Source organism: Delphinus delphis, chromosome 1 (genome assembly GCF_949987515.2).
Source record: "Delphinus delphis chromosome 1, mDelDel1.2, whole genome shotgun sequence".
NCBI lineage: Eukaryota > Metazoa > Chordata > Mammalia > Artiodactyla > Delphinidae > Delphinus > Delphinus delphis.
Window position 1 is genome coordinate 47,384,412 of NC_082683.1, and position 14,840 is coordinate 47,399,251.

At 36.8% G+C, this 14,840-nt stretch overlaps 1 protein-coding gene across 2 annotated transcripts in view; it reads left to right on the plus strand.

Moving 5' to 3' along the window:
• PRKAA2 (protein kinase AMP-activated catalytic subunit alpha 2) overlaps window positions 1-14,840 on the plus strand; it is a 64,104-nt gene that overhangs the window by 18,881 nt on the left and 30,383 nt on the right. For both annotated transcript variants that reach the window (XM_060022733.1, XM_060022744.1), the window contains exon 2: window positions 12,316-12,457. In XM_060022733.1, coding sequence (XP_059878716.1) covers window positions 12,316-12,457 — 142 coding nt within the window. The remainder of the gene's footprint in view (window positions 1-12,315; window positions 12,458-14,840) is intronic.

A 14,840-nucleotide genomic window follows, 5' to 3' on the forward strand; every position in this document is an offset into this window, starting at 1 on the left:
AGTTGTAATTCACTCATTCTCATTGCTGTATAGTATTACATTAAGACTATACCATTATTTATACATACTGTATAATAATAATAATTCAAATTATTATACATATTATACAGTTTGTAGCCTTTACAGAAGAATGACATTTTGACAGTTCTTTGAGCCTCAAATATAAATAGATTATAATTTAGACCTAAAATACACAATAGTTTATTTTTTGATTGTTCTTTTATTGGATTTTAATAAAGGATTTCTATTCAATTAGATTTTATTAAAATATTTTAATAAATCTTAATTAGATTTAATTGTTTATTAGCTATATTACTGTTCTAAATTATGATAGTAAAATTGAATGAAGTATTTTAAATGAATTAATATGGAATAATATATAGGAAGAGAAGTGTTCCAAGTTATTTTTCATAAAATTATAGGGTCCATGCTTGTGGTAAAAAACGCTAGACTTCATTGGGAATGATACTGGACATTAGAAAAATTATAGTCTTCGTGCAAAACAATCATGTATTTACAACTCCATAATACAGCCATAAGAAGTCCTGCGTCTTGTGTATCAAGAAAAGCTGGAAAGCATCCAGAAAATGACAACTAAAATCAAGAGGCTAGAGTGGCTTAAAAGATTTATACCCTTAAAAGATGTAGTGTGGAATGATCCCTGGGGATATAATTACAAAAATCTTAGAATTGGAAGGGGAATTAGGCTTGATCTAGTCCAACCTGTTAGTTAATGCAGGAATTTATCTTATGGTGATCTTGACAAAGATCAGAGGCTGATCAGAGGCTGAGGTTCAGAGGCTGAACGTCCTCTGTTTGAATATTGGATGGTGCATGCTGCTGGGTTTTAATTCCAGCCCTGCTACTTCATAGCTGAACGAATGTGGGCAAATCCGTAACTTCTCTGTGCCTCATTTTCTCGGCTTACCGCTTATTGCCAACCCTGGCAATAGAAAAAGACTACAGGGGACTTGACCTCCAGCCCCCTCCCATCTAGTATTGAGAGATGAACTGAAAAATCAATAAATGTTAGTGTTACACATCCTGTGAAAAAAAGGATACTCAGGGTACAGTAGTAACATTAAAAATTTTTAATGTTTTAATTTTCAGTATAGGCTTGAGTGGTGAAAAAGGAGGTGAGAGGGGCTTCGTAGAGCAGAGGACTCTGTTGAAAGAATTTGTATTGATTATTCCCAGTTTTGCTCCTAGAACAATATAAAACAGTTTTATTCTTTCTTCTGTATAACAACTCTTCACCTTATCAAATGTAAAATTCTAAAAGGATAGATTGGGTAAGTATAGATTTTTCAATCGCTTTAGAGAGTATTTTGTATAATTTGAATAGAGTTTGGGAAAAACAAAATGGACCACTAATGAGTGATAATTTCGTAGAATCCTTTAATCCAAGAAATTGTATGGGCTATAAATTATAGTCTATTTCCATTAGTTCATGGATGGTAGTTCAGCAAAATGGGAAATTTGAAATAAGTTCAAACATTTTGCATTTTAAAGTATTCTGAATAGGGTATTATTGAGGTTCAGCTGTGAATGACAAGAATTTTCAAAGTTAAGAATAGCTTAAACAAGGTAGTATTTTACTCTCTTGTAACAGTCTGAGCAGGTAGTTCCAGGCTTCAGGATGGAGGAAGGGATGAAGAAGCTGCTGCTAGAGACATTTCTGCTCGCATGTCATTGGCCAGAACATAGGTCACATGGCCATACCTAGTTACAGGAGATATTAGGATGCAGTCTCTACTCTGGGTAGACACATGCACAGGTGTAATTTGGGAATCACATGTCTGGGAAGGAAGGCTGGAATAGATATTGGGGGACACCTAGCAGTGTGACAGAACTAACATGTTCACTGCTTACATCCCAAGTGCCTATTAACTTCACTTGGTATGGAATACACCATAGTAGGCATTCATTAAATAGTTGTTCCATGGATGAGTGTTCTTTATTGCTCCTGTCAAAAGAGGTATTGAGCTGGATATTTACTTATATACATGATAAATTATGGCAAATTTGTCCATCCTTGGTTTTTAAAAATGTTTTGTTTCTCATCTATGTTCTCCCTTCACAAATAAGGTATCCCTAACAGTTTTCAGACAGATTTGCTACCATACAGAATCGATTTTAGCTCCTTTATTGCTGATTGTTTTTCTCCCTACTAAAACTTGGAGACCTATTAAATCTCTCTTTACATGTGTCTTTGATCAACACAGCCGTGGCATGTAAATGGTGCTCAGTAAATGTTTTTAGATTGAATAAATGAATGTTAGTTAAACATTAATGAATCCAAGCCTTTTTCCCCCTGTTACTTCCATAGAAAATTTATAGCTGTAATACACAAAAAGAAATTCTTGGTGTTAAATCTGTTTATATTACAAGATTTTTAGGAATATTCATTCGGCTTTCAGGTAGGATGTGATTATGAGACAACTATCTGGATTTAATTAATTATAGCTAAGTACTAATTCACTTAATAAGTTATTAGGTAATAGAGGCTAGTATATTTCAGCAAAAAGAGGAGGTGTTCTTAATGCATTTGAATCTTTTGACCTCAGATAACCAATTAGCTTATCAGTGTGCTTAAGTGTTTCAAGGGATGATGCCATTTCTTTTTTTTTAAATTTTATTGGAGTATAATTGATTTACAATGTTGTGTTAGTTTCAGGTGTACAGTACAGTGATTTAGTTATACATATACATATGTTCATTCTTTTTCAAATTCCTGTCTCATAAAGGTTATCACAGAATATTGAGTAGAGTTCCCTGTGCTATATAGTAGGTCCTTGTTGGTTATCTATATATAGTAGTGTGTGTATGTGTATGTTAATCCCAAGCTCCTGATTTATCCCTCCCCCCAACGTTTCCCCTTTGTAAACCGTAAGTTTGTTTCTGATATCTGTAAGTCTTTTTCTGTTTTGTACATAAGTTCATTTGTGTCATTTTTTAAAAAAATTAGATTCCACAGATGAGTGATATCATATGAAATTTGTCTTTCTCTGTCTGACTTCAATTTGTATGATAATCTCTGGGTCCATCAATGTTGCTGCAAATGGCATTATTTGGTTCTTCTTTGTGGCTGAGTAACATTCCATGTATACATGTACCACATCTTTATCCATTTCTCTGTCGATGGACATTTAGTTTGCTTCCATGTCTTGGCTACTGTAAATAGTGCTGCAATGAACATTGGGGTGCATGTATCTTTTTGAATTATGTTTTCTCCAGATATATGCCTAGGAGTGGGGATTGCTGGATCATATGGTAGTTCTATTTTTGTTTTTTAAGGAACCTCCATACTGTTCTCCACAGTGGTTGTACCAATTTACATTTCTACCAACAGTGTAAGAGGGTTCCCTTTTCTCTACACCCTCACCAACATTTATTGTTTGTAGAGTTTTTGATGATGGCCATTCTGACCGGTATGAGGTGATACCTCATTGTAGTTTTGATTTGCATTTCTCTGATAGTTAGTGATGTTGAGCATCTTTTCATGTGCTTTTTGTCCTTCTGTATGTCTTCTTTGGAGAAATGTCTATTTAGATCTTCCACCCATTTTTTGATGTTGTTTTTTTTTTTCATTTTTGATCTGCATGAGCTGTTTGTCTATTTTGGAGATTAATCCCTTGTCAATCACATCATTTGCAAATATTTTCTCCCATTCCGTGGGTTGTCTTTTCATTTTGTTTATGGTTTCCTTTGCTGTGCAGAAGATTTTAAGTTTAATTAGCTCCGATTTGCTTATTTTTGTTTTTATTTTCATTACTGTATGTCATGGTTCAAAGAAGAATTTGCTGCAATCTATATCAATGAGTGTTCTGCCTATGTTTTTCTCTTAAGAGTTTTATAGTGTCTGGCCTTACATTTAGGTCTTTGATCCATTTTGAGTTTATTTTTGTGTATGGTGTTAGGGAGTGTTCTAATTTCATTCTTTTACATGTAGCTGTCCAGTTTCCCCAGCACCACTTATTGAAGAGACTGGCTTTTCTCCACTGTATAGTCTTGCCTCGTTTGTCATAGATTAATTGACCATAGGTGCATGGGTTTATTTCTGGGTTTTCTATCATGTTCCATTGATCTATATTTCTGTTTCTGTGCCAGTACCATACAGTTTTGATTACTATAGCTTTGTAGTATAGTCTGAAGGCAGGGGGCCTGATTCCTCTAGCTCCTTTTTTCTTTCTCAGGATTGCTTTGGCTATTTAGGGCCTTTTGTGTTTCCATACAAATTTTTAAAAATTGGGGGCTTGTTCTGTGAAAATTGCCATTGGTAATTTAATAGGGATTGCACTGAATCTGTAGATTGCCTTGGGTAGTGTAGTCATTTTGACAATATTGATTCTTCCAATTCAGGAACATGGTATATCTTTCCATCTGTTTGTGTCATCTTCGATTTCTTTCATCAGCATCTTATAGTTTCCAGAGTACAGGTCTTTTGTCTCCTTAGGTAGGTTTATTCCTAGATATTTTATTCTTTTTGATGCAATGGTATATGGGATTGTTTCCTTAATTTTTCTTTCTGACCTTTTGTTCTTAATGTATAGGAATGCAACAGATTTCTGTGTATTAATTTCATATGCTTCAACTTTGCTGAATTCCTTGAGGAGCTCTAGTAGTTTTCTGGTAGCATTTTTAGGATTTTCTATGTATAGTATCATGTCATCTGCAAACAGTGACAGTTTTACTTCTTCTTTTCCAATTTGTATTCCTTTTATTTCTTTTTCTTCTCTGATTGCCATGGCTAGGACTTCCAAAACTATGTTAAATAATAGTGGTGAGAGGGGACATTCTTGTCTTGTTCCTGATCTTAGAGTGAATGCTTTCAGTTTTTCACCATTGAGAATGATGTTAGTTGTGGGTTTGTCATATATGGCCTTTATTATGTTGAGGTAATTTCCCTCTGTGCCCACTTTCTGGAGAGGTTTTATCATAAATCGGTGTTGAATTTTATCAAAAGCTTTTTCTGCATCTATTGAGATGATCATATGGTTTTTATTCTTCAGTTTGTTAATGTGGTGTATCACAGTGATTGATTTGCAGATACTGAAGAATTCTTGCATCCTTTGGATAAATCCCACTTGATCATCATGTATGATCCTTTTAGTGTATTGTTGGATTTGGTTTGATAGTTTTTTGAGGACTTTGCATGTATGTTCATTAGTGATATTGGCATGTAATTTTCTTTTTTTGTGATATCTTTGTCTGGTTTTGGTATCAGGGTGATGGTGGCCTCATAGAATGTGCTTGGGAGTGTTCCTTCTGCAATTGTTTGGAAGAGTTTCAGAAGAATAGGTGTTAACTCTTTTCTAAATGTTTGATAGAATTCACCTGTGAAGTCATCTGGTCCTGGACTTTAGTGTGTTTGAAGTTTTTAAATCACAGTTTCAATTTCAGTATTTGTGATTGGTCTGTTCATATTTTATATTTCTTCCTGGTTCAGTTTGGAAGGTTGTGTATTTCTAAGAATTTGTCCATTTCTTCTAGGTTGTCCATTTTACTGGCCTATAGTTGTTTGTAGTAGTCTCTTATGATCCTTTGTATTTCTGTGGTGTCTGTTGTAACTTCTCCTTTTTCATTTCTAATTTTATTGATTTGAGCCCTGTATCTTTTTTTCTTGATGAGTCTGGCTAAAGGTTTGTCAGTTTTGTTTATCTTTCTGAAAAACCAGGTTTATTTCATTGATCTTTTCTGTTGTTTTCTTTGTCTCTATTTCGTTTATATCTTCTCTGATATTTTTGATTTCTTTCCTTCTACTAACTTTAGGTTTTGTTTATTCTTCTTTCTCTAGTTGCTTTAGGTGTAAGGTTAGGATGTTTATTTGAGATTTTTCTTGTTTCCTGAGGTAAGATTGTATTGTTCCTAACTTCTCTCTTAGAACTGCTTTTGCTGTGTCTCATAGGTTTTGTATTGTGGTGTTTTTGTTGTCATTTGTCTCTAAGTATTTTTTTTAATTTCCCTTTGATTTCTTCAGTAATCCATTGTTTGTTTAGTAACATGTTGTTTAGCCTCCATGTGTCTGTCTTTTACAGTTTTTTTCCCCTGTAATTGATTTCTAATCTCATAGTGTTGTGGTCAGAAAAGATGCCTGATATGACTTTAATTTTCTTAAATTTACCAAGGCTTGATTTGTGGCCAGAGATGTGATCTATCCTGGAGAATGTTCCATGTGCACTGGAGAAGAAAGCGTGTTCTTTTGCTTTTGAATGGAATGGTCTATAAATATCAATTAGGTTCATCTGGTCTAAAGTGTCATTTAAGGGCTGTGTTTCCTATTGATTTTCTGTCTGGATGATCTGTCCATTGATGAAAGTGGGGTCCCCCATTAGTATTGTGTTACTGTTGATTTCTCCTTTTATGGCTGTTAGCATTTGCCTTATATATTGAGGTGCTCCAGTGTGGGGTGCATATATATTCACAATTGTTATATCTTCTTGTATTGATCCCTTGATCATTATGTAGTGTCCTTCCTTGTCTCTTAGAACAGTCTTTATTTTAAAGTCTATTTTGTCTAATACAGGTATTGCTACTCCAGCTTTCTTTTTATTTCCACTTGCATGGAGTATCTTTTTCCATCCCCTCACTTTCAGTCTGTATGTGTCCCTAGATCTGAAGTGGGTCTCTTATAAACAGCATATATTTGGGTCTTATTTTTGTGTCCATTCAGCCAGTCTGTCTTTTGGTTTGAGATTTAATCCATTTAAATTTAAGATAATTATCAATATGTATGTTCTTATTGCCATTTTGTTAATTGATTTGGCTTTGTTTCTGAAGGTGTTTTTTCTTCCCTTCCTTTTTTGTTCTCTTCCCTTATGATTTGATGTCTAGCTTTTGTGCTGTGTTTGGTTTGCTTTTTCTTTTTTGTATGTGTATCCATTGGAGATTTTTGGTTTGTTGTTCCCATGAGGCTTTGATATAGCAGTCTATATATGTACAAGATTGTTTTGAGTTGCTGGTCTCTTAATTTCCAGTGCCTTTTCAATATCCTGTGTTTGTACTCTTCTCACAGTTGCTGGTTTTGATATCATATTTGTGTGTGGGTGATTTCCTACCTTTGCTTTGTGTTTGCCTTTACTGGTGAGCTTTGTGATTTGTACTCTTCTTGTTTCTGGCTGTGGCCTTTTATTTTCTGCCTAGAGAAGTTCCTAGGATTTGTTTAATGCTGGTTTGGTGGTATTGAATTCTCTTAGCATTTGCTTGTCTGTAAAGATTTTGATTTCTCTGTCAAATCTGAATGAGAGCCTTGCTGGTAGAGTATTCTTGGTTGCAGGTCCTTCCCTTTCACTCTGAATATATCATGCCCATTCCCTTGTGGCCTGCCAGGTTTCTTCTGAAAACTCAGCTGATAACTTTATGAGGATTCACTTGTGTGTTGTTTGTTGCTTTTCCCTTGTTGCTTTTAAATTTTGGGGGGGCTTTAATTTTTGTCAGTTTGATTAATATGTGTCTTAGCATCTTGTATGGGACTCGCTTCACTTCCTGGACTTGAGTGAGTGTTTCCTTTCTCATGTTAGAGTAGTTTTCAGCTATAATGTCTTCAAATATTTTCTCAGGCCCTTTCTCTCTCTCTCTTCTCCTTCTGGGACCCCTATAATGTGAATGTTAGTGCATTTAATGTTGTCCCAGAGGTCTCTTAGACTATCCTCATTTCTTTTCATTATTTTCTTTATTCTGTTCTGTGACAGTGATTTCTACCTTTCTGTCTTCCAGCTCACTTATTCGTTCTTCTGCCTCGATTATTCTGCTATTGATTTCTTCTAGTGTATTTTTCATTCAAGCTGTTGTATTGTTCATCTCTGTTTCTTTGTTCTTTAAACCTTCTAACTCTTTGTTAAACATCTCTTGTATCTTCTCGATCTGTGCCTCCATTATTTTTCTGAGATCTTGGAACATCTTTACTATCATTACTCTAAATTATTTTTCGGGTAGGTTGCCTATTTCCATTTCATTTAGTTTTTCTTGTGGGTTATCTTGTTCCTTTGTCTGGAACATTTTTCTCTGCTGTCTCATTTTGTCTCACTTTGTGTGATTGTGGTTTCCATTCCACAGGCTGCAGGATTGTAGCTCCTCTTGCTTCTGCTGTCTGTCCCCTGGTGGATGAGGTTGGTCCTTGGGCTTATGCAGGCTTCTTCGTGGGAGGGACTGGTTCCTGCCCACTGGTGGGTGGATCTAGGTCTTGTCCCTCTGGTGGGTAGGGCCTTGTCAAGGGATGTGTTTAGAGATGGCTGTGAGCTCAGTATGGTGTTAGCAGCCTGTCTGCTGATGGGTGGGGCTGTGTTCCTATCCCGCTCGTTATTTGGCCTGAGGCATTCTAGCAGTGAAGCCTGTAGGCTCCTGGGTAGGACCAGGTCTTGATACCAAAATGGCGACCTCTGGGAGAACTCACACTGATCAATATTTTCTGGGGCCCATGCCACCAATGTCCTTGCCTCCACAGTGAACCACAACCAACCCCTGACTCCCCAGGAGACCCTCCAAGACCTGTAGGTAGGTCCAGCCCTGATTCCTATTGAGTTACTGCTTTCTGCTGGGTCCCTGTGTATGTGAAACCTGTGTGAGCCCTCCAGGAGTGGAGTCTATGTTTCCCACAGTCCTGTGGAGCTCCTGCACTCAAGCCCCACTGGCCTTCGAAGCCAGATGGTCTGGGAGTTCCTCCTTCTGATGCCAGACCCTCAGGCTGGGGAGCCTGACAGGGGCTCAAGATTTTCACTCTTGTGGGAGAACCTCTTCAATACAGGTATTTTCTAGTGTGTGGGTCATCTACAAAGGGGTATGGGGTTTGATTATGTCATGAAAGCACCCCTCCTACAGTTTTGTTGTGGCTCTTTCTTTGTCTTTGAATGTAAAATATCTTCTCTGGTAGGTTCTGGTCTTTTGTCAGTGGTTATTCAGCAGTAAGTTGCGATTTTGGTGTTTTCATGAGAGGAAGTGAGCTCAAGTTCTTCTCCTCCACCATCTTTTCCGGGATTGAGGGGCTGCCCTTAGTCTGGATGGTGGCTGTCTCTTTCCTCAGTGTGTGTTGGCTATTATCCCCTTGATACAGCGTATGCAGGTGCAGTGGCCCTTGTGCACTCTGGGGAGAGCGGTGGCAGGGCTCGTTGCTTGCTTGCAGGTCTGCTAGGGGCAGCTGCCATTCCCACACTCCCGGGACAGAGCTTGGCACCTGCTCACCAGTCTCCTAAGGGTGGCCACTACCCATGCACTCCTGGGACAGCACTCCTCTGGAGCCCAGGATGGTGGTGACAACTTGTGCCCACCCCCAGAGTTCCTGTAGGTGGTGTCCTCTTGCCTGGGAGAGCCCACAGGGAAGGAAGCTCTTATGGTGTTCCTGCCTCTCTCCTCGTGAACCCCCAAATAATGGCACCTTGCCTCTCCAGTGAGCTCTGGTTTCTTCTGAGTACCCCCTCAGTTGCCACAGTCCAGCCTCTTCAGGCTGTCTCTGCACATCCAACCCCGGTCCTCTTCCTGGGTCTGACCTCTGAAGGCTGAGCTTCAGCACCCAGCCCCCACCCACACTGACAGGCAAGTGTCTAAGGCTGGGGAGCACAGGGTGGCAGTGACAACCTTCTGTGTTCGTTACTCTCCATTTTGCCTTCCACAAACCGGTTGTTGCACTCTCCTGCTAGGCTCCAAAGCTCCCCCTCCATGCAGGCTGATCTCCACACTGGTGAGGGTACTCCCCAAGGGGCATAAACCTTTCTTCCTTCACAGCTCCCTTCCTGGGGTTCAGGCCCTGTCCCAGTTCCTTTCTTTGTCTTTTTCCTTTGTCCTATATGGTTACATGGAGGTTTTCTTGCCCTTGCGGAAGTCTGAGGTCTTCTGCCAGTGTTCAGTAGATTTTCTGTATGAATCATTCCACTTGTAGATGTGCTTTTAATGTTTCTGTGGGAGAAGGTGAGCTCCCTGTCCTGCTCCTTTGCCATCTTGATCCTCCCCCAACTCCATCGATGCCATTTCTTTGCTGTTGCTTTGCAAGGAAAAATTTCTTCAGGTATGAAGGTAAATGAGTGTGTTATTTCTTCAGATATCATAGACAAAGCAATGATTTGAAAAAACTTTAATTAAAAATTTAGCTTTATTGGGGTATAATTGACAAAATTATAAAATAATTTTCATCATGGTGATGTTTTACATTAGATCCTCATATCTTATTCATCTTAGTGCAGAAAGTTTGTGCCCTTTTACCCACTTCTTATTTCCCTCATCCCCCAGCTCCTAGCAACCACTCTTCTACTCTCTGTTTCTATGAGTTTGACATTTTTTCTTTGATATCCCACATATAACAGGATCTCATGTAGTATTTCTTTATCTGGCTCATTTCACTTAGCATAATACCCTCAAGGTCCATCCATGTTGAAAATAGGATTTCTTTCTTTCTCATGACCTAATAATATATTGCACTGTGTGTGTGTGTGTGTGTCTCTGTGTGTGTGTGTGTACATGAGAGAAAGAGAGAGAGAGAGAGAGAGAGAGAGAAAGAGGGAATATGCACACCACATCTTCTTCATTCATTCATTCATATGTTCATGGACACTGAGGTAGTTTCCATATCTTTGCTTTTGTGAATAATGCTGCGATGAACATGTGAGTGTAGATATTTCTTTGATATCCTGTTTTTATTTCAAGTATCCAGAAGTGGGATTGCTGGATCATATGGTAGTTCTATTTTTTATTTTTTGAGGAACCTCCACACTGTTTTACATAGTGGTTACATCAATGTACATTCCCATCAACAGTGCACAAGGGTTCCCCTTTCTCCACATCTTCACCAACACTTGTTATCTTTTCAGTTTTAATGACAGCCATTCTGACAGGTGTGAGGTGATAGCTCATTGTGGTGGTGGGTTTGATTTGCATCTACCTGATGGTTAGTGATGATTACCTGATGATTTTGTGTACGTGGCCATTTGTATACTTTCTTTGGCAAGAGGTTTATTCAGTTTTTCTGTCCATTTTTAAAAATCAGATTGTTTGGTTTTTTGCTATTAAGTTGTTAAGTAATTTATATATTTTGGGTATTAAAACCCCTTATCAGGTATATAATTTGCAAATTTTTTCTTCCATTCAGTAGGTTGCCTTTTCATTTTGTTGATGTTTTCTTTTGCTATGCAGAAGCTTTTTAGTTTGATTTAGTCCCACTTGTTTATATTTGCTTTTGTTGCCTTTGCTTTTGTTGTCAAGTCCCAAAAAATCATTGCTAAGACTAATATCAAGGAGCTTACCCCCTTCTAGAAGTTTTATGGTTTCTGGTTTTAAATTTAAGTCTTTAATCCATTTTGAGTTGATTTTTATGTACTGTGTGAGATAGGGGTCTATTTTCATTCTTTTGTATGTGGCTATCCAATTTTCCCAACACCAATTATTGGAGAGAGTATCTTTTCCCCATTGTATATTCTTGATTCTTTTGTCATAAATTAATTGACCTTATATGCATGAGTTTATTTATGGGCTCTTTATTCCATTAATCTCTGTGTCTGGTTTTATGCCAGTACTGTGCTGTTTTGATTACTATAACTTTGTAATGTAGTTTGAAATCAGGAAGTATGATGCATCCAGTATGTACAAAATACTGTGCTTATATACTTCCTAGGAGATTCAGATGAATACTGACTGTCTTATTCAAGGAGGATAAGAGCTAATAGCTCATGTCATGTGATTTTTCAAAAATACAAATATATAAAATAGCCTCAAAATGATGAATGACACATGAGCTTTATAAATATACTGTGAGGGTTTGAAAGAAGTTCAAACCCTCAGTATTACATCATTTGAGATTCCATCAAATAGGGAGAAAATGGGAAAGCTTTATAGAAAAGGCAAAAAAAAAAAAAGGGTTACTTGTGGATTTTCTGATGAAATAGTTTTGAAACTAGTTATGAGTTTTAGTTTATTATAGCAATTATTTATTCTTCAATAATACAATGACTGGATTAACCAGAAGAGGAGAAAGAAAGAGATTAACAAAACATAGTAAATTCTATTCTATTCTATACAAAAGATGTTTCAAATTTGATTATACTTTTAGGTAAGAATTTGGACTTCAGTCATCCTTTTCACAAAGATTTAATTAACATCTCTGTACTAGGTGTTGAGGATACAGAGGAGACTAAGATATAGTTTCTGTCCTCAAGGAGTGCATACTCCAATAGAAGAGACAGACATGAAAAGAGATATCTTCTGTTCTATGCAATAAATGGTATCAAAGAGGCATATATGAGTAAAGAAGTTTGGAGTTACAGTGGAAGGAAGCATGAATAAATAATTATGTTGCTATGACAGCAAGGTTATTTTCCTTTTTCTTTTCTCTAGTTGGAGAACATCAATTAACAGGCCATAAGGTGGCAGTTAAAATTTTAAATAGACAGAAGATTCGCAGTTTAGATGTTGTTGGAAAAATAAAACGAGAAATTCAAAATCTAAAACTCTTTCGTCATCCTCATATTATCAAACTGTAAGTATTTTTGCACTTGATAATATAAAAGAGAAACTGTCTTGAAATATTATATTTAATAATTACTTATTTTTAGTTAAACTTTTATAAATATACAATTTTTTCATATTTATATTTAGCAAGTGTTAATTCATTTAACCTCATCAATCCTTTTTTGCATACTTCTGGTTTAGAATTAAAAGTCTAATTGTAAATTGGCTCATCGCTAATATTCGTGTTGAAGGTCATTTAGTACTTTGCTATTTCTAGATTTCTTTTATAATTATTTTCTAGTCACTTTTAATTAACATACCAAGATATTTTCTTTATGGAAAAGGTAGACAGTTACTATTAAAGATTATCTGCCATAGTATTGAATATTATTTGCCAAACTGCAATCATTACTTTAATTACTGATCGTAAAGCCCTTAGGAAGGCAAATGATTTTTTTTCTTTTTGGATAAGACAAGTTACAAACTTAGAAGATAAGTAAATTAAGAGTTTAATAAATACACTAAGTAATTAAATTGGAAGGTAAATAATTTAAAATCAGCTAGACCCATAGACAATTTAGACATTAAGTATGCAACAGTGTTCCTTTACATCATTTGAAGTTATGTTTAATATTTATTGTGAAAATGTAATATGCTAAACACTGAAAACTGTCTTTACTTTTATCTTAAAGCTTGGATAGAGTTTAATAAAATAAATATTAATTTTATTGACTACCTGATAATGGCTAGAAACTGTACTGAGCATTCTACATACATAATTTCACTTCACTTCACTTCATTCTCACAATAAGCATATAAGGAGTATTGTTATCCTCATTTTATTGATAAGAAAATTGTATGTCTAAAGAAGATCAGCAGCTTGTCCAAGGTTAAATAGCTAGTAAGTTGCAGAGCTAGTAGTTGTGTTCATATCTGATTTCAAATGCCATGCTGTTAATTTCTACTCCAGTACTGAGAAAACTGAGATGACAAGCAGTAGTATTAATATCTTTGAGGCTTTGTTTGCTAGGTCATTATAGTCAGAGGTTATATTTAGCCTAAACTTTGTTAGTGAGTAATCTTTAGATGTCAGCATTGATGGGGAACTACTTGATAACCCTCTAGAGGTATGTTGTCTACCTAATAACAAGGCTGCGTAGTAGCTGTGGTAGGGAATAGTGTCCCTCAGTCCCAAGATGTCCTAATCCCCAGTGAGTATGTTATATTACATGGCAAAGGAGAAGTCCAAGGTTATGGATGGATTTAAGGTTGCTAGTCAGCTGACAAAAATAGGGGGATTTTCCTGGGTTATCTGGGTGGTCTGAGTGTAATACAATGGTCCATAGAAGTGGAAGAGGGAATCATAAGCCAGAGGAAGAGATTTGAGGATGGAAGCAAGGTCAGAGTGATGGGATATGAGAAGGACTGAACTGGCTGTGGCTGGCTTTGAAGATGGAGGAAGGGGGCCATGAGCCAAGGATTGCAGATGGTCTCTAAAAGTTGGAAAATACAAGGAAATGGATTTCTTTTAGAGCCTCCAGGAGGCAATGCAGCCCTGCTATGTCTTGATTTTTTAGCCCAGTGAGGCACGTGTCAGACTTCTACCCTATCAGACTTCTTACCCCTATGTAAGATAATACAGAATACATTTGTGTTGTTTTAAGCACTAAGTATGGCAACAATAGGAAACCAATACAGTAGCATTCTTGAAATCCTTAAATGAATGGCTGATCCAGTTATTGCTGGGATTTGGAACATGCATTTATATATTTCTAGTATTTATAGTATTTCTATAACTAGATACATTTATTGCTAGAGAACCATTGCAAATTGGTATGTTAAATGAGGGTCCCACTCAGTGTATCTTACCAACAGCATGAATATGTCACTGACTGTTCAAAGAAGGCTTTTTTTGGGTTTGGTGTGCCATTGGGTGACCTGTGATGACTCTTTTCTCACATCACTATGATGAAAACTTCATTCTAACAGTAAGCTTCAGTGTCATTTGATCTTCATTTGAAGTTCACTTGATCATAAACGTAAACAGGAAATGAGGCCCCTGAAATTGTATGGCAGTACTTGATTATGAGGTTGTCGTCTAGGACCTGTATTCTAGATAATCCAGAATATGTATATACAAGCTTTTAAAGATGATCATAGGAATTAAAATATCACCTATGAGTTCAGTGACTCACTCTTGTATTCTTTGTTTCCTTAACTTTAAAATGGGGATACCCCATGGTGCTCTTTGAGGATTAAATGTGTTCTTACTGTTACAATGCCTGCTATTAGATGTGCATTGGCCCAGAAGCAGGAATTGGCAGGCTGCAAGCTGATTCCAGTCCTCTCATGATTCCGAATGATTTTCAGTTAAGTGAAACAGCTCATGTCTGACTTCAGCTCCATGTTAG